The sequence below is a fragment of the Colius striatus genome, chromosome 2, assembly GCF_028858725.1.
Source record: "Colius striatus isolate bColStr4 chromosome 2, bColStr4.1.hap1, whole genome shotgun sequence".
Taxonomy (NCBI): Eukaryota; Metazoa; Chordata; class Aves; order Coliiformes; family Coliidae; genus Colius; species Colius striatus.
The window spans coordinates 41,271,952-41,294,062 of record NC_084760.1 but is presented as its reverse complement, the minus strand read 5'-3'; the positions used below and the strand labels follow the sequence as shown (position 1 = coordinate 41,294,062).

Sequence of the window (22,111 nt, the reverse complement as noted above, 5' to 3'; positions counted from 1 at the left end):
GAGAGTCCAAGGCAGGGCCACCAAAATGATCAGGGGATTGGAACATCTTTGATATGAGGAAAGACTGCGGGAACTGGGGCTGTTTAGTCTGGAGAAGAGGAGACTGAGGGGGGATCTCATTAATATTTACAAATATCTAAAGGGTGTGTGTCAGGAGGTTTGGGCATCCCTTTTTTGTATGGTATCTAGCAACAGGACAAGGGGTAATGGGATGAAGCTGGAACACAAAAAGTTCCATTGAAACATAAGAAAAAACTAATTCCTGTTCAGGTGAGTGAGCCCTGGCACAGGCTGCCCAGGGAGGGTATGGAGTCTCCTTCCTTGGAGATCTTCAAGACCCACTTGGACACATTCCTATGCAACCTGATCTAGGTGGACCTGCTTCTGCAAGGGGGTTGGACTAGATGACTTCTAAAGATCCCTTCAAACCTTATCATTCTATGATTCTAACACAAACCAGATTCACTCACCACTCCAATCCTCTGTGGCAGCCTTCACTGTGAGCACGGATTTGGCTGGAAATTTGCTGTTCCTGATGCACATATCACAGTTTACAGTTTTTGCATTATTTCCAGATTGGATTTTCCAAGTTATACTCTCGTAATTGTTCACATCACTTTCACATGTTAGATTGAATGCATATCCCATGGAAATTGATGAGTTTATGCTTGAAGATATTGTTACATGAGCTAAGGCAACACAAGATAAATGTCATATTATTGAGAGTTGCTTGTAATTATTTGCTTGCAAATGACATGTGCCACAAAGGCTACCTACACGTTAAAGAGCTGATGATCTGTTACATCTGATTCTTACCTGCCCGGAAGTAAGTCACTCTGATGTTTTGGCTCTGCCTAGCACCATGTCCAGTCTGCAGCTCACATGTGTACGTCGTCACTGTACCTGACTTCTCAGGTGGGCACAATGACTCATTGATGTTGAGCTTGTATTCAGTGCAGTTTTCACTGAAACTGGAGACTCCTAGAAAGAAATAAGCATACCTTGAAGGGCTATGGATGTCTAAAGATACCTGAGTTCTGGCAATCGCAAACCATCACTCTAGCTGAGGACAACTTTCTGTGTATGTATGTAACATTTGACAGCAAGACACTTTTAACTTGTTGCTGAATCTCAGTCACATCTGTTCTTATGGCAACACTCACAGTAGCTTTCCGAAAGCCTGATGACCAATCTCAACACAGTGCCAGGCACCTAAAAACTAGTCTGAGAGCAGCAACTTGGATAACTCAGGGTAAGACAAGTATTCTGGTTTGACCCAATTTCACCTGTGATTAAATAAAACAGGAATAAATGCTGCATATTTTAATGTAATCTCATTTTGAAATAAGCATCTGGAGGTAACTGTCAGCCATTCAACTCTAAATCTGAAAAGCGTTGCTTTATCTATAAGGGAAAAACCTCACTAAAGCTGTCCCATCTATGGGTGAGAGTGCAAGAGAGCAGAGCTCTGGTGGAAAGCCTGGCCACAATGAAACAATGGCAAATCATCTCAATACAGGATCACTTCTCTCCCTACAAGCACTGCTGCACACCAGCACCTGTTCTTTGCAGAAATGACTGTGCACATGAGCTTTGAAGGTTTTCACTCATTTTGCTGTCTTACTTCCTGATAAATTTATAACAAATGGTTAACAATAAACAGTTAATCCACACCCATAAAATACTAACAGGGCCACAGTCTGCTTATGACTATGGCGCATAGACATTTATGAGCTAGAGTGTAACTTTTTTGTAACACATTTGGTGCTTTATTAACTTTTTATATTCATAAGTAAAGCCTTATGGGATGCCACTGGCTCCACTGGCACATGATGTATTATAGTTACAGGTGGAGAGGGAAACTGTGCACTCAGTATTTAGCTATGCCGCTGCTCTTTCAAAATGCAGCACCTGCCTCTCCCGATGGCCAAATCTCACTATGTGAAACACAGAAGCTTTTCGTCCCCCAGGGGTCACTCTGGAGACAGCAGTTGGAGACCGATTCTTGCTCTCAAAACTAGACAATGCAGAAATAAGCTTTTTGGTAAAAGACAGTCAGTATGATGCTGGTCCAGGAAGTTTTTTCCATCAAGGATGACACAGTTTTAAACATCAGTGTCTGCACACTGCATGGAGATACCCAGAATCCCACTGGGACCTGAACAATACATACGTATCGGAGTTTGCATCATGCAGTCCATCCATCATTCTTCTCCATGCCACACATAGGCCTTTGGAGCATGCCCTGTATTTATTCTAGAACTTGGCCTTTTGGATAGTCAATAAGGAGGAGATCTTTGAAGAATGAACAAAACTAGCAGGTGAAAGACAATCTTTTCTTCAACTTACCTGTAATACTGATTGCTCCATTTACTTTCCAGTCACCAGTAAGTGATGGTAGATGTCTGTCAATACAACAGGACAGCAGAGGACCATTTGTCTGCATTTCAGGACTGTTGCATGCAACATCAATGTAATTTAAGTTTGGAGTGACATGTAGCAGAGAGACTGTTATTGTTTTTGAGGCCTTGTATATCAGTGTGTGAAACTGATTGCTGCTTTTGAAAGTGCACCCATAGGAACCTGTAAAGCACAGGAAACAGCATTACAAACACGTTTTGCTGGTTTTCCTCTACATTTGGAGTTGGGAGTTTGTTCCCCACCTACTTTTTACAACTCCTTGCTCTGCAGTGGCTTTGCTATTTGATAATCAAAACATACCCTCAGGTCACCTGCAGTACACTCTCTGCAGACTCCTGGTGCCCATGTGTCCAGGTTAGGCAGCTTCAATGATGATGGGTATTTAAAAAGAGACTAGCTCTCTGGGACTGAAATACTTAAAATCTGTCTGGGTTGGTGGGTTTGGGATCTGTATGTTGTCCATAGTCCATGTTGTAGCAGTATGTCATGGCAAGGATGTAGATAGACTGTGCAGAAGGTTCCTGCACAGAACGGGTGAGAGGTGAGTGCCAAGCGTGGATTCCACAAGAGCTGACACCCTGAGTATAGGCACATACACTGCTCAGAAGGTATTGCCAAAGAAAGTAGAGTATTTACCAGCCACTTTCTTGGGCACTTGTCCCCTGTATGCAGCCAGACTTCCTTTTGAAACTGGCAATCAGAGCTCCAAACTTTAGGTATGTAGGTTAACCTTCCCCACTGGGATAGCCAAGTATAGGCCACTTCCACAGCTGTGGAGACACTAAGGCTTAGTTTGAACTCATGACTCCTACCTCTCATATGTGTGCCCAAACTCCTTGTCACAGCTACTCTTTCTGAAGTTGAATGTAAAATTAACAATCCAAAGAGAAAGACCAAGTTGGAGCTTGAGTCAAAACTCTGATAATACATGATAATTTCCCTGATAACTTCTCCCAGAAAATGCCACACATTTACCTCTTTCTGGTTTTTAAAAAGCCCTAAACATGAATACCTGAAAAACTATAACTGAGCTCTGATTAGTTAGGTTATTTTTCCAAACAGTGCAAGGGCCATCAAGAAGAAATTCCACCACAGCCTCAAGTTACCACACCATAAGGGTGCGAAGGCCTCACAGCTGTGTAGTCACCTTTGTCTCCTGTGATATGGCAGTGAAGCCTGACACTGAGAATACCAAGGCCTGTATAACCACTCCAGTCAGTCCACATCTTTCTGGCAATGCCAGACAGTATGCAATTCAATAAAGAAAAAGAAATAAAAAACCCCAGAAAATTTTGAGGGACATTTCACATTTACTATGAGAAATTGCAGTTGCTCCGTTCCTTTTTGGTTTTTATAGAAGCAGACACACTAGAAATTGACAACTGCTGTTTTAACGATAGAAAATCATACCAGAATCCTTCGTTGTGATGTTGAAAATTCTAAGAATTGACCTTGAGGTTCTCTTTGAAATATGTGTTTCCATCATATATTGAATGTTGTTTGAGATAATCTGATCAAAGTGATACCAGGTCACATTCTCAGATGTTGAATTTATCTCACAAATCAGTCTTACTGTATCCCCTTCAAAAATGTCTGCAGGACTCACAATGAAGTTTGTCTGATCTGGGAAGACAAAGAGCAACATTTTGCATTATTGTTATTTCAATTCACATCTATATGGTGCCTTTAATTCCCTGGGAATCCTAGCTGCTTCACACCTAAGATGTACTCAGCATCAGTTGCAGAGCACTACCTCTGATACAAACTATGCAATTTGCCCACAACATACTTCTCTGTTGTCTTCATCAGCCAAGATTCCAGAAGGTTTTATGCAGACACACAGAAATTTTATCACCACCACTACTTTCTCAGTAGATAAACTTGGAGGAAAAGTAAAATTCTGAGACAGACAGTCCAGCACTCAGTGTCCTGAGAGTACAGCACTTCTGAGGCACTTGATGAGGCAACTGAACTGTTACACATTGTCTAGCAGCAGCATAGTAAAGGAAGTCAGGGGGGTCCCTATTCTCGTGCAAACTGCAAGAAGTTTTTATTTTGTTTGAAGAAATGGGAAATGTTGGCAGCCTTATATGCTAAAAAGTGTCTCAGTTCTGGAGGTGAACTCAAGAGTTTTTAACTCTCCTCCATGGAGTGACTGCATCATGGTTTCATGGAGTACCTGGAAAGATTTGGTTTTCCGTGGGAGGTACTGCATGCATGGTCATCTCGTGTAAGTCCTAAGCTTTGGTGGCACAGGACAAAATGAAACAGAGAAATAAATGTTTTCTGAAAGTCCACTAACAAGTAATAAACAGTATAAGGCAACTGCATGATTCAGGCTGGAAATACTAAAGTAAAGGTTGAAGGAAAATATTGAGACACATTTAAACTTACTGGTTATTTCTGTCGAGAAGGTAGCTTGGTTTAGGTGGTATGATGCATCTAGAAATTGTGGTGCAATTTTGTTAGCACTTGCTATCTGATCAAAGCTTGCTGCTCCTGCTTTCACTTCATACTTCACAAAAACACTTCCCGGCCTAAAAAGATACAAGAATAAGAGAAGCACCAGAATTAAAGATTTTTCCACAGTAGTGGCTCTCTGTGTTGTGGTGACCCATCTTTCATGGCTGGGAAGGCTTCACAGGCTTACCTGTCAAGGCTCATTTTACGATTTGATATTTGCTCTGGTGTACAAGAAGGTTGTGCTATAGCTCTTCCCAAAGTAAAAACACCTTTATGCGACATCTCCTTTATTAACTGTCTAATTCTAGTAAATTTCTCTTAGAAAACCTAAAACACATCTACACTTAAATATATGTGAACTTAAGTAATATCTCTTTTATCCAGATCCAATGTTATACCCATGGTAGGGGTTGGAAGGGACCTTTAGACATCATCTAGTCCAACTCCTCTGCAGAAGCAGGGTCACCTAGATCAGGTCACATAGGAACATCTTCAGGCAGTTCTTGAAGATCTCCAAGGAAGGAGACTCCACAACCCCTCTGGGCAGCCTGTGCCAGGGCTCCCTCACCCTCACAGTGAAATAGTTTTTCTTATGTTTCCATGGAACTTTTTGTGTTCCAGCTTCATCCCATTACCCCTTGTCCTGTTGCTAGATACCATAGAAAAAAGGGATGTCCCAGCCTCCTGACACCCACCATTTAGATATTTGTAAATGTTAATTAAGATTCCCCCTCAGTCTTCTCTTTTCTAGACTAAACATAGTTCCCACAGCCCTTCCTCGTATGAAAGATGTTCCAGTCCTCTGATCATTTTGGTGGCCCTTTGCTGGACTCTCTCCAGAAGTTGAGCCGAGGAGCCCAGATGTGGACACAGGACTTCAGATGAGGCCTCACCAGGGCAGTCTAATTAATCTTCTTGATAACTTTTGAGGTGATGTTAGGTTTATTTCCATTCTTTTGGATGGAATTCAGTCATTCCTACAAAAGGCTTTGATCCAGATGGAGAATGATTATGTTTCTAGGAGTTTTGCACAATGGTGAATTTTACCCACAATCCTATTTCCATGTTAATAGGTGGGCTTTCCTTTTGCAACTATTATTCACATGCATATACTGGGCATGGGTTCTAGCCAGAGTGAATGTAGTCTTTGCTGACTGGCGCTTCCTTGAAATTGGACAGAAATATTGGTGTCTTCCAGGAAAAAATGAAATTGTTTACTTACCTGAAACCAGTTACTGTTGCTGATACAAAGCCTGGTAAACATCTGTAGCTAGCATTAAACTGTAAAAGAAGACATACTATGTCAGTCCTCTGTATATTACTCTAGCATGCTTAAAATAAGAAACCCAATTCAGCACCAAAGTGAGTAAGGGCACATAGCATATCTGATAGCTTAGGCCTGGTGATCTCCCCATTGTCCTCAGGATAAATTTGTGTCGATGATTTCATTCTATGTACACTCATCTGGATTTCAGCTGGGACCAACAATGTGATTTTTTTCATGCTTTTGTTGCAAAAGATTCCTAAATGCTTCCCTGCTGCCCAGCATGTCAAGATGAATGGAAATACTGTCATTGTCTTTCAACGGAACTCAGCTTTGTCCCACTTTGTAGCAACCACTGCTCCCCACTTCACAGCTTCCCATAGACATGCACCCTGTTTCCCAGACACTTAGGGTAAACACCTTCAGAGATAGAAAACAAAACTCATTACCGCTTTTTCGAGGTCAGCTTTGTATTTTTTGTATAAGTCCGAGGAAGGATCCCTTAGATCGTCAGAAAAGTCTGTGTCAAGTCTGACTGACATATTCATTAGAATTGGCTCTCCCATATCACAGGAGTCTGTGAGGAAAAACAAAAATATATATTAAAAAAATCAAGAGCAATGCTTATAAAGTGTTTTTCTTCTAAATTTATATTTTTCTAAAAAAAGAAAAGTTTTTTCTTCTAAATTAATCTTAGAATTGTATAGTGATTTGAGTTGGAAGGGAGCTTTAAATATCATTGATTCCAACCTCCTTGCCACTGGCATCCAACCTGACCTTCAACATTTTCCAATGGTAAGGCATCCACAACTTCTCTGGGCAACTCATTAAGAAAAAGTTCTTCCCTATACCTAGATGATCTCTTAAGGTCCCTTCCAACCCTACCATTCTATGATTCTATACCTAGTCTGAATCCACCCTCTTTTAATTCAAAACCTTGTCCTTACCCCTTGCCCTATCCCTACAGGACCTACTAAATAGTCTGTCTCCATCTTTCTTGTCAGCACCCTTCAGGTACTGGAGGGCTGCTGTGGGGTCTCCCCAGAGCCTTCTCTTGTCCTGGCTAAACGACTTCAACTCTCTCAGCCTTTCCTCAGAGTGGGTGATCCAGCCCATTGATCATTTTTGTGGCCATCCTCTGGACCTGCTCCAACAAGCCCATGTCTGTCTTGTGCCAGGGACCCTACAGTTGGATGCAATACTTAGGTGGAGTATCATGAAAACTGAAAAGAGCAGGAGAATCCCCTTCCTTGACCTGCTGGCTATGTTGCTTTGGATGCAGCCCAGTATATAATTGACCTTTTGGCTGTGAGCAAACATTGTGGGCTTATGTCCAATTTTTCATCTATCAGTATCCCCCAACTTCTTTTCAGCAAAAATGCTCTCCATTCCCTCATCCTCCAGCCTGTGTTAATACTGGGAATTGATCAAATCCAGGTGCAGGACCTTGTGTTTGGCATTGAACTTCATGAGGTTCACACAGACTCTCTCCTCAAGCAGTCAAGATACCTCTGATGGCATCTCTTCACTCTAGCAAATCAATTGCAACACTCAGCTGCTTGTCTTACTCAAATTTGTTGTGGATACACTCAATCTGACAGCCAATGTAATTGAGAAAGATATTAAATTGTACTGTTCTTTGAGGGTATTACTCATTACTCAATTCCACTTGGATGTTGATCCATTCACTTCACTCTTCAGATGTGGCCATCCAACCAATTCTTTATCCATCCATCTGTCAAACCCACATCTCTCCAGTTTAGCAGCAAAAATGCTGTGGGCAACTGTTTCAAAGACTTTACAGAAGTCTAGGTAGATAACAAGTGACTGACTAGATACTTAATTTTCACATAGTGAAAGCTGTACAGGATGAATCTCCACATGTGTTTCCCTGAAACTAACAGAAAAAATCCTCAGTGACTTTGAGAGAGTAGTATCTGCTTTAAGATCCATCAATGGTCACGAAAGACTGTAAAATCCTTGGAGAGGTACTGGAATTTTCTACATCGAGTCCATTTAAAGACATACCCATACTATGCGATGGAGAAACATTGTACCCAGTGGACTTCCAAGAGATGTGGATTTCTACATAGAAGAGATACTAGCTGTAGTCCTGTAAATAATATATAACACTATTGTTGTGGGGCTGCTCTGTGATAAAAGCATTGCCTCTAATTAAAGTTGATTAGAACAGGCATGCTTTCAGCTCTAGGGCTGCCTCTGGGTATCTCTGCATGCTTCTCCATCACAAATCAGAAGCAGATCCTTGTGGGGGTTTGTTTTAGATTGCAGGGAAAACAGGTAGTGCTCCACCCCAGTGCTGCCAAGCCTCAGTGTCCAGACATCAGGCAGTTTCATTAACAAGCCATGGGCATCTTGTCACAAGAGTCATGAAACAAAACCAAGGACACATGGCTGGGAGTTTTTGTATCTTCTCTCAAGCACTATGACACACTTTGGTCACATTTGTAAATTGCTCTTTGAAAATCTGATCAGATGAATTGTTCTTTGCTTAGTGGAAACTGAAGGTCTCAAAGAAGCATGTGAGTGATTCCAGGAGCTGGTTCTCCAGCATGGCACTAAATATCTCCAAATATTTAGGTTAAGATGGATCCACATCACAAAGAGAAGAGCTTTAGAGCATCTCTACAGACTTTCCACATTCATACACAATGTGGTAGGCAGTTCAATCTTGATATGTTGCTTTATTACACTTTTAACACAGTTCAGTTTTCTAACCAGTATATGAGTTGTACAACAAAGAACTTGAGCACTCTTTCTCCTTACCTTCTGTCTGAGGCTCACAATAAGGCCCATGGAATGGCATTTTCTTCATGTAGCCACAGGGCAGGTTGGGTTCTAGGCTGACAGAAGGGCAGGTTATCAAGTCACTGCATGCTGCACTTGGCCAGGCATATCCATTTTCACAAGAACAACAGCTCTCGTTTTCACCACTGGGCAGACAGACTAGTGTCAGACAGAGAAATACTATGAGAATGGTAAACAGGTCATAACATATTGCATATTTAACCTGCTGTGTCTGTACCAATGTTCTCAACTAAATGTGGCCTTTCTTGTGAGTTCACTTTGATGATGCAAGCATGATGATCTGATACCTTGCAAATCTTACTGTACTAATAATAAATGACTCAGAAGAAATGGGAACCAGATTGGTGCAGGGGTAAGTCAGACCAATTACTTTTAAGTAATTGAATGGAGATGTAAAGTTTGATCCTAAAAATTTACTTGGCATATTGGTCAGCATTCTATGATAGTTTCCAGATTGGATATTTCTATGTTGCCTGGACTGGAAGAAAACATACAGGCTTTTAAAGACATTAAGAATAGATAGCAGTCATTCTAAGTCCTGATGGCTAGTGAGCTGCTGTGTAATTCTGACTGATCCTGACAGATGCTGCATGAGAGAAGGTGACATCATCACAAAGTGCTTTAAAGACATATAGGCTCTGTAATTAAAAAAAAATAAATAAAACCAAACACTTCACCGTAAGGTTTTCTGCTCATAATGTGCCATTGGCAAAGTAAGATATTAACAAAGTGATTTTCACACATTGCATGTGACCCTGAAAGCCTCTGGAAGATCCATTTGCATGTTATTTTGAGGACTGATGAACGCTTCCTTTCACTGCTTTATGGACCTGCAATTAGAAGGTATCAAATCTTCCCCTCTGCTGTTGTAAATGCTTGGTGTGTTTGCATATCCTCCACTATATTAGCTACTTGGATGGTGTTGCACAACCACAACTCATGTGATAAAGCCTGTCTGATATCTTGCCCTGAAAGAGTATGTTTAGTCAGTTACATCAGGAAAAGCATCTCACGCAGCCTGCCTCTGGCAGGGTCAGAGTACGGCCTCTTACAGCCATTTACGTTCCAAATGCAAGTGGAGGGAAGTAAACAGTCTGATAACTACTGTCGGCAGCTTCCTGAAACTTGAAAGTAACTCAGACTGCTTGTTAGTTGAACCTGAGCAAATTCCTTTGGCTCTGGCTTCCTCTGGCTTTGTCCCTTCCTTAGGAAAAGAAAAGCAGTCAGGGCTGTTCCTAATGCCAACGTTATATAAAGAGGAGTGGTGGGATGCAGATAACAAAACATGTCATATTGTGTCAGAGTTTCGGTCTTGTTGGGTCATTCAGTAGGCAGCAGAGACAGTTCAGTTTTGCTCATCTCTAAGCATGATGGATGGTAAAACTGGGACATATCAAATACTAGCAAAAAACCACATCACTCAGAATGTAAAAATAAATAACCAACCTACCTGTTGTAACATTGATGTCTGAAACCGTCATTTCAACATTTGAAATATTCATTGAAACTGGAAGATTAAGGTTTTTGAAGTACTCTTTGATTGGCTCCAGAAAAGATGAATCCATAAGGCTTACTTCAATGTCAACAGTGTATTCCAGAGGGGGAAGGTCAAAAAAAAGTACTGAAAGAGAAATAGCGTGAGATTGCAAAGCTGTGCGTGAGGGCAAATCACATGTTGATAACTTCCAGTTTGTCATTTGGGCTCTTTGTTGCTATTTAATGGTAGCTTAGCGTGGCATCTGCTTAGGAAATCTTGCTTTCTACTCAGCAGATATTCTGTATATGTTTTACCTGCTGCTTGTCTGACACAAGCCAGATTTCTTTGGTCTCGGGACAACAAGACACTGATATAAATGTCCTAATACATACAGAGAAAAGCTGTCTCATCCCTTCTTTCTTTTAACTCCCCAAATGGATGCGTTGTCAACCATAAACTGGAGTCATACAGGATTATCTTGTGACTCTTATCCTGCTAAGATGCTTGGTTTTTTTTTTTTCTACACTATATATTTCAGCTCACGTAGAAGTTATATATATCATAATACGGATGTCATCCAGAGATATCTGAACAAGCTCCAGAAGTGAGTCCATATGGACCTCACAAGGTTTACCAAGGCCAAGCACAAGGTCCTGCACTTGGGTCAGGGCAAGCCTCAGTACCAATACAGGCAGGAGGATGAAGGAATGGAGAGCAGCCCTGCTGAGAAGGACTTAGGGGTGCTGTTGGATGAAAAGCTGGTCATGAGACAGCAATGTATGCTTGCAGTCTAGAAAGCCAGCTGTATCCCAGGCTGCATCCAAACCAGTATGACAGCAGGTCAAGGGAAGGTATTCTGTCCCTCTGCTCCTCTCTGGTGAGCCTCCACCTCTGCAGTGCTGCCTGCAGCTCTGGGGCCCTCAGAAGAGGAAAGACATGGACCTGTTAGAGCAGATCCAAAAGAGGGCCACAGAAATGATCAATGGGCTGGGGTAGCTCTGCCATGAGGACAGGCTGAGAGAGTTGAGGTTGTTCAGCCAGGAAAAGAGAAGGGTCTGGGGAGATCCTATAGCAGCCCTGCAGTATCTAAATGGGACTAATAGGAAAGGTAAGGACAGACTATTCAGCAGGGCCTGCAGTGACAGGACAAGGGGAAATGGTTTTAAAGTAAAAGAGGGTGGATTTAGACTAGATATAAGGAAGAATTTTCATGGTGAGGGTGGTGAAACACTGGCACAGGTTGCCCAGAGACACCACCTTAGGAATTTTCAAGGTCAGTTTGAATGAGGCTGTGAGCAAACAGGTGTAGTTGAAGATGTCCCTCCTTATTGCAGGGAGGGATGGATTAGATATCCTTTAAAGATCTCTTCCAACCTAAAATATTCTATGATTCTATGCCAATCTCTGACCAGACTGAAGCTTACACCTCTTTTGTCTGTGCTTTTACTACTGTACTGGATTTGGCTTGAAGCAAAGTTAAAATTCCTCACTGTGGCTTGAATAGGGCTATGTTTTGGATTTGTAATGAAAAGAGTGTTGATAGCACAACATTTTAGTTATTGATGAACAGTGCTTACATAGCATCCAGCATTTCTCTTTTCCTGCTCTGTCTTCCCAGCAACTGGGCTGGGGGTGCGCAAGAAGCTGGAAGGGGACACAGCCAGGACCCAACTAACCAATATGATGTCATACACCATGACCTGGAGCATGATGTCTACACTATATAGAAACATAGAATTCTTTAGCTTGGAAAAGGCCTTTAAGACCATTGAGTCCAATATTAACCCAGCACTGCCACATCCACCACTAAACTCTGTCCCTGTGTGCCACACCTACACTTTTTTTAAATACCTCCAAGGATGGTGACTACATCACTTCCCTGGGCAGCCTGTTCCAGGGCTTCACAACCCTAGCAATAAAAGCTGGGGGAAGCAGGAAGGGGAGGACATTTGGAGTTATGGCATTTACCTTCTCAAGTAACTGTTACATCTGACAAAGCCCTGCTTTTCTGGAGATGGTTCAACATCTGTCTGCTGATGGAAAGTGGTGAATCAATTCCTTGGTTTGCTTTACCAATTAGACTGTCCTTATGTCAATCCTTAAGTTTTCTCACTTTTACCCTTCTGATTCTGTCCCCTATCCCACTGGGGAACAGTGAGTGAGCAGTTGTGTGTCATCCCCCTTGATCATGGCAGTTCAGTACCTCAAGAGATGTTGTCCCCAGTAGTGATTTCACTCTTGGCTTACCAGAAACCTGTTCTATTACCATACATTTGTGTACTTACTGTTTCGCTTCTGCCTTTGCATCTCAGACTGGAAGCTTTCCTCTCCTAGTCCATTGTCCATCTATGGGGAAAAAAAAAAAAGAGTGAAATTCTATGAAAAATCAAAGTGAAGCTTTAGCTGCTGTTGTTGAAAGAATTAGTGAAGAAAATACCAGCATAGATAATGTTTTTCCCTCTATCAATCTTTACCTCTATCCAACCTTCTTTTCCTATTTAAACAGAATATTTATACCTTCCAAGCAGGGAAATGTGAAACACTGAGGGTTTGTATTGAATTTGCAGATGTCTCTCTGAATATTTCTGCAAGGCAATTATCTCAGCTTGGCTGAGCTGCAAACCAGCTTTTGGACTGATGCAGTGCTCTCAGTCCCGGGATAGACTTGCAAACTCATATTACCTTTTGCTTTCCCCTTGTCTCTGAGCTTCCAGCTTTGCAGCAGCAAAGCCAATCTGAGTAGGAGTAGAAAGGGCACTGAATTGTTTTGGCATCAACTCAGGCGTCCTGTCAGCTATTTTATGGGCCATCAGTAGCATACAGTTGACCAGGGCAATTGTGGCACAATTTCAGTATGACTAGGTTCACACAGGGTGCAGCCAAGTGGGTTGCAGACCATCTTATGTTTTTAATCATGCCCTAAAAATACACTGGCACCACAGTTAGCAAGGTTAAAGAATAAGCAAAGACACAAGCAGGAAATTTGCAGCTTTGCCAGTTTCTTGAGCCCTACTGAAATCTTTATTTACAGAAAGGGTGAATAGCTTGGCAACTCTTAAGTCATCTCTTTACATAAAGGAACCATCTGGTGGATGATTAGAGCTGGGCCTTCTGTCGCAGCTGTGCTGGCAGTAAAAAGGTGTATTGGCATTTTTGCACTGTTAGAAGTACTACCCTTCACCTTAGAGGTTAGCTGCAAATGTTACAGAAAGCTCACTGATCCACTTCTTCCCCCAGGCTTGATCTCAGTGGTTTCCTTTCTTAATCGTTCTCCAAAACTACTACAGGGTATTGCTATGTCATTAAATACTTCACACCGTTAAGTGATGACTCATTTGCACGCACAGATCAACAATGCTAAAAAATAAAGTGTTACTGTTTTCGAAAATGCTTAAGTGCTGAGCTGGAGACAGTTTGAATGAAAACAGAGGAAACAAGATACTCGTAACAAGGAGACATTTGCTGAAGGGCAGACGAGGCTGCTGAAACCAGCTATATCTTGGTTTGCAGAGACAGAGGGTGGTGGCAGCAACAGCTTAAAGACTTCTCACCTTCCTCTTCACTTGTCCTTGTCTTTTCTCAATCTGCTCAAAAAGCACATTACATTCTTGTCAGCCCATCAGAACTAAGATCTCTGCAGTTCTAGGGGCTGAATATAGATGTTAGAATCTGTTTTGGCTTGATAGGGCTCATAATGTAGAATGTAAAAGAAGTATTTTCTGGTCTAATAATAATTGTGGTAGAAGGAGAGCTGGTAGATTTGTAGACTAGTCTTCTTTACCAGACTATTAACTTCCATTTGGTTAGTCGTTTTGTTTCCCAGTTCCTTTTTTGTCATTTCTAGCTAGGGATTATTTGTGCAGAAACTGACAATTATCCAACCAATAATTCAGGACAAATCACAGGACAGGTTTCCATAATTCACACTATTGATGAAGCAAAAGAGGTTTATTGAGAATTATTGAAAAAGTAGGAAACTAGAGTAAAGTCCGAGTTTAGACAACATCTAACACAACATCTAACACAAGTCACCCAGGAGCAGCATTTTGGTCATGTATACTGATGTCTTCCTGTAGAGAAAGTGGTGAGACTCCTGTCACCTACCTGTAAGCACCTCCATGACTGAGCTAGTTTTGTTGACTTATTTGGTTTCTTTCTCTCATAGGACAGGTGAATCCCATACAGGAACAATGTCCATGTAATTGTTACCCAGACTTTGGTCCAGGGACAGCAATTTGAGTCCCTTGCAGACTAATACAAGTGAGATTGTGCTCAGTTACTCCTGGAGAGGCTTTAAGAACAGCAAAACAAGAAGAGTCCAGTTCCTGGCTTCCTCCATCTGTTTCATACACTGGGGAGACTCTGGGTTCAGTTTCCCCACCTGATCTTATACTGACTTCCTCTAAGGTTTTGTGGACGTAAAGGAGAGCTGTAGCAGCTGGGTGCTACAAGCAGAGATCAAATAAAAGCCAATGGTCTGGGAAAAGGATACTCACTACATATTGGACGAATGGATCAAAGTTTGAGTCCTGTGATGTCTGGCAACATGCTGTGACCAGTAGAAACAGGCACTGGAGACTTGCAGTAATTGGGGATGGCATTTTGTACAGTCACTTTTCTGTACAGCCTGAGAGGAAAATGAAGCAAAAGGATCAGGGAATTTTCATCTGACTCACGCAGTAGGAAATACCAGCACACTCTACAAAAACATATGTTCAGACTTTTTCAGCACACACTGCCTTTTCACTCCACCCAAGACAGAGCATGGAAGCAGGTCTGTGATTATTCCTCTGCCACTGTCACCAGACAATTTTCCTCACATCTCTTTTTTTCACATCATCTGTACCTACTCAAAACATAGGGAGAAAGAAATTGCTCGGAGAAGGCAGAGCTCTTAACAAGGTTACCAATAGGCTCACATCAGGTGCTAGAAATTCATCTGCCATGAGAAAAGTTGACTTTGGATCTTCAACTATTCCTCACAGTGGTGCTTGGCAAACACACAGCCAGAACATGAGGGAATAGTTATAAATGCTGCTGCAAGTGAGGGCCTGTCCCCTGTCCTGCCATAGGAGATAGAACACTGCTTCCAGCCGTGTCCTGCTCTGGAGAGGGCTGTGATAACATCATGGGCTCAGCTAGAGATTTCTATATGTTTGTTACTCCTTGGTTAACAAGGGAAACAATGAAGAGTGATATCTCCTGGGAAAAAAATGCTTGTGACTTTGAGGTTTTGGTATACATCTCCATTATTTGCACTGATGTTAACAAGTAATAACCTAGAACACAACAATATGGACATCCTGGAATGCAATGAGGACCCTGGAGTGAAAACCCACAAACCTCAAGCTAATTTATTCATGCAGGGGATTGGATGATGAAATATACAGGGAAAGGCAAAACATGCATGGACTCTTATTGCAGGTGCTGACACATTATACGCAACCAGAGAGAATAGAGAAAGGCAGTTGAGAAAGTGTAAAAATATGTATTTGCTGTGAATATGTATTTCTTGATTATTCCTAACAAAGAACATTACTATCTCCAGAATGAATAACTAATAGAGACCTACAGGAAAAGGCAGAACCCAAGCAAACTGTGAAAATCATTTTAAGAAAAGAAAGCACTGATAACAGACTCAAGAATAATACTGAACAGTATCTGTCTGGGTAACATTAGTTTGATTAAAATCACAATCCTTTGTAAAATGACAATTGTTTTGTACTTAAAAAGCTGTAATTACAACATGAACATGACCTATGGTCTCACCTTATGAATGGCTAGAGAACAGCAATGAGCTTATAGCCAAGTAATATACTTGATGTCACCAATGAGGGTATCCAGTGGTGATTTGTCAGGGTTCTTGGAGAGATTCATCTGCAGTGAGACTTCACCTGGGTACTGACCTGGTGAAAAGATAGGAGGCAAAAGTAGGAAGAATTTATTTGCTTTTCCAATAGAGAAATGTCTTCACCAGAGCTCCCCAAGAACATGCATGTAAGCCTGTGTTCAATATAGCCTTTGCTGTTTCGGAGACTTCATCCAGTTGTTACAACCTCAAAACTTCCATGGATCTGGCTGATTCCAAGACCAAGATGGATCAAAATGCATCAAGACGGAAACATCTTCAAGTTATAAGCTGTGACACAAGTCCTTGAGATAGTGACATGATTTAATAATAGAGACACTAACAGAGCAAAGATTTCTGATAGGTTTGTATATGCAACATATGCTCATAGCTTGTGGTACAATAGCTTAACCTATACATAGAACTTACATTTAATTGCCAATAGGTTGATGAAAAGATAACAGAAACGAAAAAAGGTCATTAAACAGAATTTAGAATGGAGTTAAATAACATCTGCTACAGTTTTTCATGTATATTTTGCTCTGTTCATAAACTTTCAATCATAATCAAATGTCGTGAGTCAGTCTCTGTTTTCAAATACACCCTTGTGGCTGATACCAAAACCCCTGTTTAATTGTATATGTAAGAAATCATATAGAGGACAACTCATGTAAATGAGAACCATGCTGCTACTCAGGCTTCGGTAGCTCTTTAAAAGTCCCCAAAAGAAGCATGAAGAAAGCCAGAAAACTAGCACAGAAAGGCAAAATTGCAATTGGGGAAAAATATTAATGTTCTTCTCAAGTAATGCAGTGGTTCCTTTGTTCATTTAATTTCTCATTGAAAAAAATATTGCTGTCAATTTTTCAGCTAACAATTTCTCAAGTATCTATCTACTTTCAGTTGGTAAAACAGATGATAGCTGGATGCATTCATCATTTCCTATGCAAACTGCTTCCTGGGAAGCAATAAACATCTTTGATTTATAAAGCCCTAGAGATCCAAAGAAGCCCAGGTTTGCTACCAAATTTCTTCTCTATAGCGTTAAGCCTGAAATAAATGTTATTTAAAGTTATCTCTAAAGTGCAGAAGATTCTTACAGGTAAATAGCAAGGTCTTGCTTTAACCCAGGACATAGGTGATGTACATTACCTTTTTACTTTCTTCTGTAAGTTTCACTTTTCATAAATGTTGCAAAATAATCATACCTTCTTTTAAAAATCCACTCAGTAGAATAGTTACCATCACCATGGTTTTAGAAAATAACAAGACACCAAGAAATAGAAAATTATTTACCTTCTCAGGTGATTCAAAGAGGAGATCTAACTGGATCCTTCTTGAACATCCTTTGCTTTCCACTACTGCCCAGGTTACTCTCTGAAACAGGACACAGGTACTTGTATAATTATCCGAATGTGTTACTACTGCCAGGAAACAAGTCTCCTGTAGAGCCTGCACTTTTCAAGTGTGAGACCGACAAGAGATGTCACTGCAGAAAATCCACAAGGCATTTTAAGAAGTGATATTTCCTGATACCATTTACCAGGTAGTAGTCATTTCCCCCAGCACTGATCTTCTGTGTGTGTGATTCTTTGTACATCCTTCAATGTCCTATCTGCAAATTAGTTTATCAAGTGGACTAACTTGTTCCACTGCTGTTACTCATCTGCTCTGTTCTAACGAAAGAGGGTGTTGAGAATCGAAAGCCGTAAAATTATGCTTTGTAGCCATGGCAAAACGTTTGTGTGGGTTTTGATTTAAACAACAATCTCTTTCTGCCTGAGCTGTCAGCATGCTAACTGTGGGGTGGACCTGAAAGGCACTAGGGACATGTTCTGATGCCCTTGAAGAAGTTGCACCTAGTTGCAGACCTACAGCTCTGACAGCTACTGTGGAAGGTGGGGAAGAGCGGGAAATTGTCAGAAACCAGGGGAAATTCTGAGGTGTTATATGTGCTTGGATCTTGAATAAAATCTGGAGCCAGGAACCCACTGCACAAACAGAGGTCCAAATAACAATGAGGCCCTTGTTCCTGTAGTATTCAATAGCAGCTGGTGTATCAACAGAATTTGTTTGCACAACAGTGTGTGTGAGGCAGTGACTCCCTGAGCTTGTGAAATGTCTGTGGAAAAGCCTGGGATTAAACTCGTGTTCTGGGGGATTATATTTTAAACAGTGAATTATTCAGGAGATATGGTCTATGTTCCACACAGATTGGAATGGTCCCTGGGGAGATCTCGACGTCTCATAAGAAGTCCATGGGGAAGCGATAGACTCATGGGGTAGACAGATGAGCCCCAGAATCTTCAGATCCACAGGAGTCAAATGCTACATGGGATACACCAGAGCATCCCAAAAAGGGATGTCTCCAAGACAGACAACTGAGCCAAGCTGTTAATGCTACTCATTGTCACACTGCATAAGGAAAACGAGCAAAAAAACCTCATTAAGGTGCTTGATAAGGTGTCATGCCTTTCTCCCTTCTACAATAGGGTCATGTTGCCAGCTAACATTGACTGTTTCAGGGGAACAGGAGGGGTGGCTGCTCTTGGTTTTATCTGTCTACAGTAACAGTGGTCATTTTTGTGTCACAGTGAGCTTGGACCAGGCCTTCAATCCTCTTATCAACTGTCAGCAGTGAGTATTCTTGTTGCTGCCTTTGTAACATCCCTAAGACATGTCAACACATTCTGCATCTTTTGACAGCCTGTTTTTGTTCCTTTTTCTGCAAACCTGATCACCTGCTGCTCCCTACAATCTAGTGAGTCAGCCCTCAGCCTGCTGTTCTGCAATGGTTTTAAGGCGATTAAATTGACATGACTGATGTCCTCATACCCTTACAAATTGTCCTCCCTTGTTGCAGTGGCATCAGTCTGGTTTATTGCTCACTCAAGCTAGTTCAGGAATCTGAACAAGCAGAAAACTGAGACTATGTCTACAGCACTAAATGCAATCACCTCTCTCCCTCTCTGCAGATGGGTTTTACCCCTGGCCTTGTGCTGGAGCTCCCTCTGAGCCAATTTAACTCACTGTCTCTTCAGAAAATAAACCAGCAACAAGGCCTCTAGCTTGCCTTCAATTGAGTGAGTTTAATCAGTTCAGAGAAGCACTCTGTGAGTGCTAGGGCCAGAGCAAGCTGAGGAGAAGAAAGGTGGTCCCAAGTAGGGAAAAAAGTAAGGAACAGAGGTTAGCAGGAAGGGCAGGAGAGTAAAGAGAAGGAGGACCTCTTCCTTTCTGCCCTGGCAAGCAATTCAGCATGAATGCATGGTCTATCCCTGCATCATTTTCACCCAGTGTTTCTCCCTTGGCCATCTCCTTGCAAGTTTGGATAAGCAGCAATGCCAACGCAGAGGATGAGCTGAAGAGGAAGGCAGGCTTGGCTTAGTACCAGTTTCTTGTGGTGGATCCACACCTTTCACATTGCCAGCTCTTGGCTGGAAAATAAATCTGATTTATAATCTCTCCTTTCCCACCTCTTTTGTTGTTGTTGCTGCTGTGGCTTTCAACAATTTTAACCAACAGCATGTTAAGATGTTAGGGTAAGAAAGAATATCAGCAAGGGAAAAGGATTCCTTAAAAGGGGTTTTCTGCTCAAGACACTATCATTAAACTGCAGCAAACAGATCTGAGAAATCTTGGCTTGCTTTGCAGGAGAACATGAAAATTGCTTTATATCAGAGCATTAGGTATGTAATCAACTTGGTATGTGAGCACAGTGGGGTGTCCTGATCATCCTTCTGTTTTTTCCTGTATGTATTCATCATGTACTGTCACATCACCAGAAACTGTGAACTTCCTAGATTTTAAAGTTTTAAAGTTTCAACCTCAGAGCACTTTGAGTTTACACAGCTAAAGTCTGCACTTAGAGAGTCATCACAGGGTCAGGAAAATGAGCAAAAGGTGTGTTAGAGGATATCTGCTCTGAACAAGAAGCACTTATCTAAAACAAGGCAGAGCCACTCTGATTCTGTAATTCACTGGAAATGTGCCATTACAAAGCATGTGAACACATTTCATCAGTCATGAACAAAATAGACCAGGGTAATGTTCTCAGTTGTAGTTGCAACCTGAGAGATTTTGTTCAAAGCAGAAGCAAATGTGGAAATAACCTAGAAAGGAAATTAACAAGACACAGCTCTCTTGATTTAACCATTTGTTCCAGTCCTAGCTGTTAACACTTCAGTCTCAAATCTAACCTCAGCAACTTGTGCAATCAAATCCCATCCCTGCTTGTATCCCAAACTCAGAAACAAATGCCAAAACCTCTCTCTCAGAAGCTGGATGCAACACTGCAGGTTCTCACATAATTTGCTGTCCTTCAAGTCTGTTTTTGAGTCTTAATTTTGCATGGTGAGTCTCTCAGAGGGAAAGGTTATAAAAATGGAAAAACAGAGAATACCAAGAGTGTTGGAATTAACAGGCAGATTACTCTGAGATAAAAGGTTTGGGGGTGAATCTGTCAATGCCTGCAGCCTCATGTATTGTATCTCTCACATGACTCTATTATACAGTTTTGCTTACCTCAGTCTTGCAGAATATAATCTGCAGGTTTAGTCCTAGAAAATTGCTACCTAAATTCCCTCTGCATGATGTGGTTGAAAATAAGACTAATCCTATTCTGAAGTTTATCAACAAGTACTTTTAATTTAAGACCTGGAAGGTAACAAAAGTACTCTTTACTTGATGCTGTTGATGCCTTGGCTGCAGTGCTGTGTCCAGATTTTGCTGTATTGGAGAGCATCCAAAGGAGAGCCATGTGAATGCTAAGACATGAACAGAGTATGACCTACTGAACAGGTTGAAGTTTGTTTGGTTTAGATAGGAGAAGATTCAGGTAAGGACACAATAATAGTCTGTCACTTGGTAGAGGACTGACATAAAAAGTTCACAGCTATGTTCAATGAGATTCAGGGGAGACGTTCAAGTCCATCAGTCTGTGTACTCAGAGCTGTGTCTGGCCTTTGCTATATCCATCTTAGAAAAGTTCAGGAATTCCTTTCTGGACATTTCCAGCCTAGTCAAACTGGTTTAAGCAAAGAGTAGGTGAACTTTATCTACTGCCTTATCAAAGCTTTAACCAAACTGATATTTCTAGAGAAGGGTTCTATCTCCCACCCTCTTCTACATCAAGTCACCATTTCCACCCTTGTTTACAAAGTATACACTTTTCCTTCTTGACCTATGACTTTAAATTCCTCTGTTCCTCTGTAAACTTCCCTGTGCATTGGTGATGACTTTTTTTTTTTACACACTCCAATAGTCTACATAGAAAATTAAAATAATTTAGTCCCAGGTATCTGCAGATCAAGCTCAAATCATACCATGACCAAGCAGAACTTCCTGCAAGAAAATAACTCTCCAAGACACATGTTTGCAAGGCACAGTAGCTGGAATGGGAACCACTCAGATAACCGAGAGCATTGAAAACACTGCCCAGCTGAATGGCCAAATTATCATATCCTTTGAGTATTCCTAATGCTCTGAGAGCAGTTGACAGAACTTCCATGAGCATTTCAAGATAGTCTGGACAGTACTAACCAACCCTGGAACATCATCCTAACCCTCCTAGAACAGTTCACAGTTGTACTTACTGATTCAATGTTGGACTGACTTACTTGCTTATTGGTTGTGGGAAATCCCACTGAAGAACTTTTTGGGCAGAGACACCTGATTTGTACCAGAGTCAGAAGTAATATTTTGTTGGCATGCTGTGTAATTCCATGCAGGTTTGGTAGCTCAGGTCTCATAGCCAGACTGCTTCTCTTAACTCACACAGCCCTGTAGCTCATTATTTGGCCTCTCTAACTCA

General features: G+C 41.4%; 1 protein-coding gene across 2 annotated transcripts in view; it reads right to left on the bottom strand.

The window, feature by feature from the left end:
* The window catches only part of ADGRF5 (adhesion G protein-coupled receptor F5), a 47,772-nt gene that overhangs the window by 16,791 nt on the left and 8,870 nt on the right, over window positions 1–22,111 (bottom strand). For both annotated transcript variants that reach the window (XM_061990083.1, XM_061990084.1), the window contains exons 2-14: window positions 17,599–17,679; window positions 16,224–16,360; window positions 14,951–15,081; window positions 12,740–12,800; window positions 10,428–10,598; window positions 8,936–9,115; window positions 6,598–6,725; window positions 6,107–6,165; window positions 4,816–4,958; window positions 3,832–4,044; window positions 2,350–2,583; window positions 817–981; window positions 471–689 (exon numbers count right to left, since the gene is read on the bottom strand). In XM_061990083.1, the coding sequence (XP_061846067.1) occupies window positions 471–689; window positions 817–981; window positions 2,350–2,583; window positions 3,832–4,044; window positions 4,816–4,958; window positions 6,107–6,165; window positions 6,598–6,725; window positions 8,936–9,115; window positions 10,428–10,598; window positions 12,740–12,800; window positions 14,951–15,055 (1,678 nt within the window). In that variant the 5' untranslated portion in view covers window positions 15,056–15,081; window positions 16,224–16,360; window positions 17,599–17,679. The remainder of the gene's footprint in view (window positions 1–470; window positions 690–816; window positions 982–2,349; window positions 2,584–3,831; window positions 4,045–4,815; window positions 4,959–6,106; window positions 6,166–6,597; window positions 6,726–8,935; window positions 9,116–10,427; window positions 10,599–12,739; window positions 12,801–14,950; window positions 15,082–16,223; window positions 16,361–17,598; window positions 17,680–22,111) is intronic.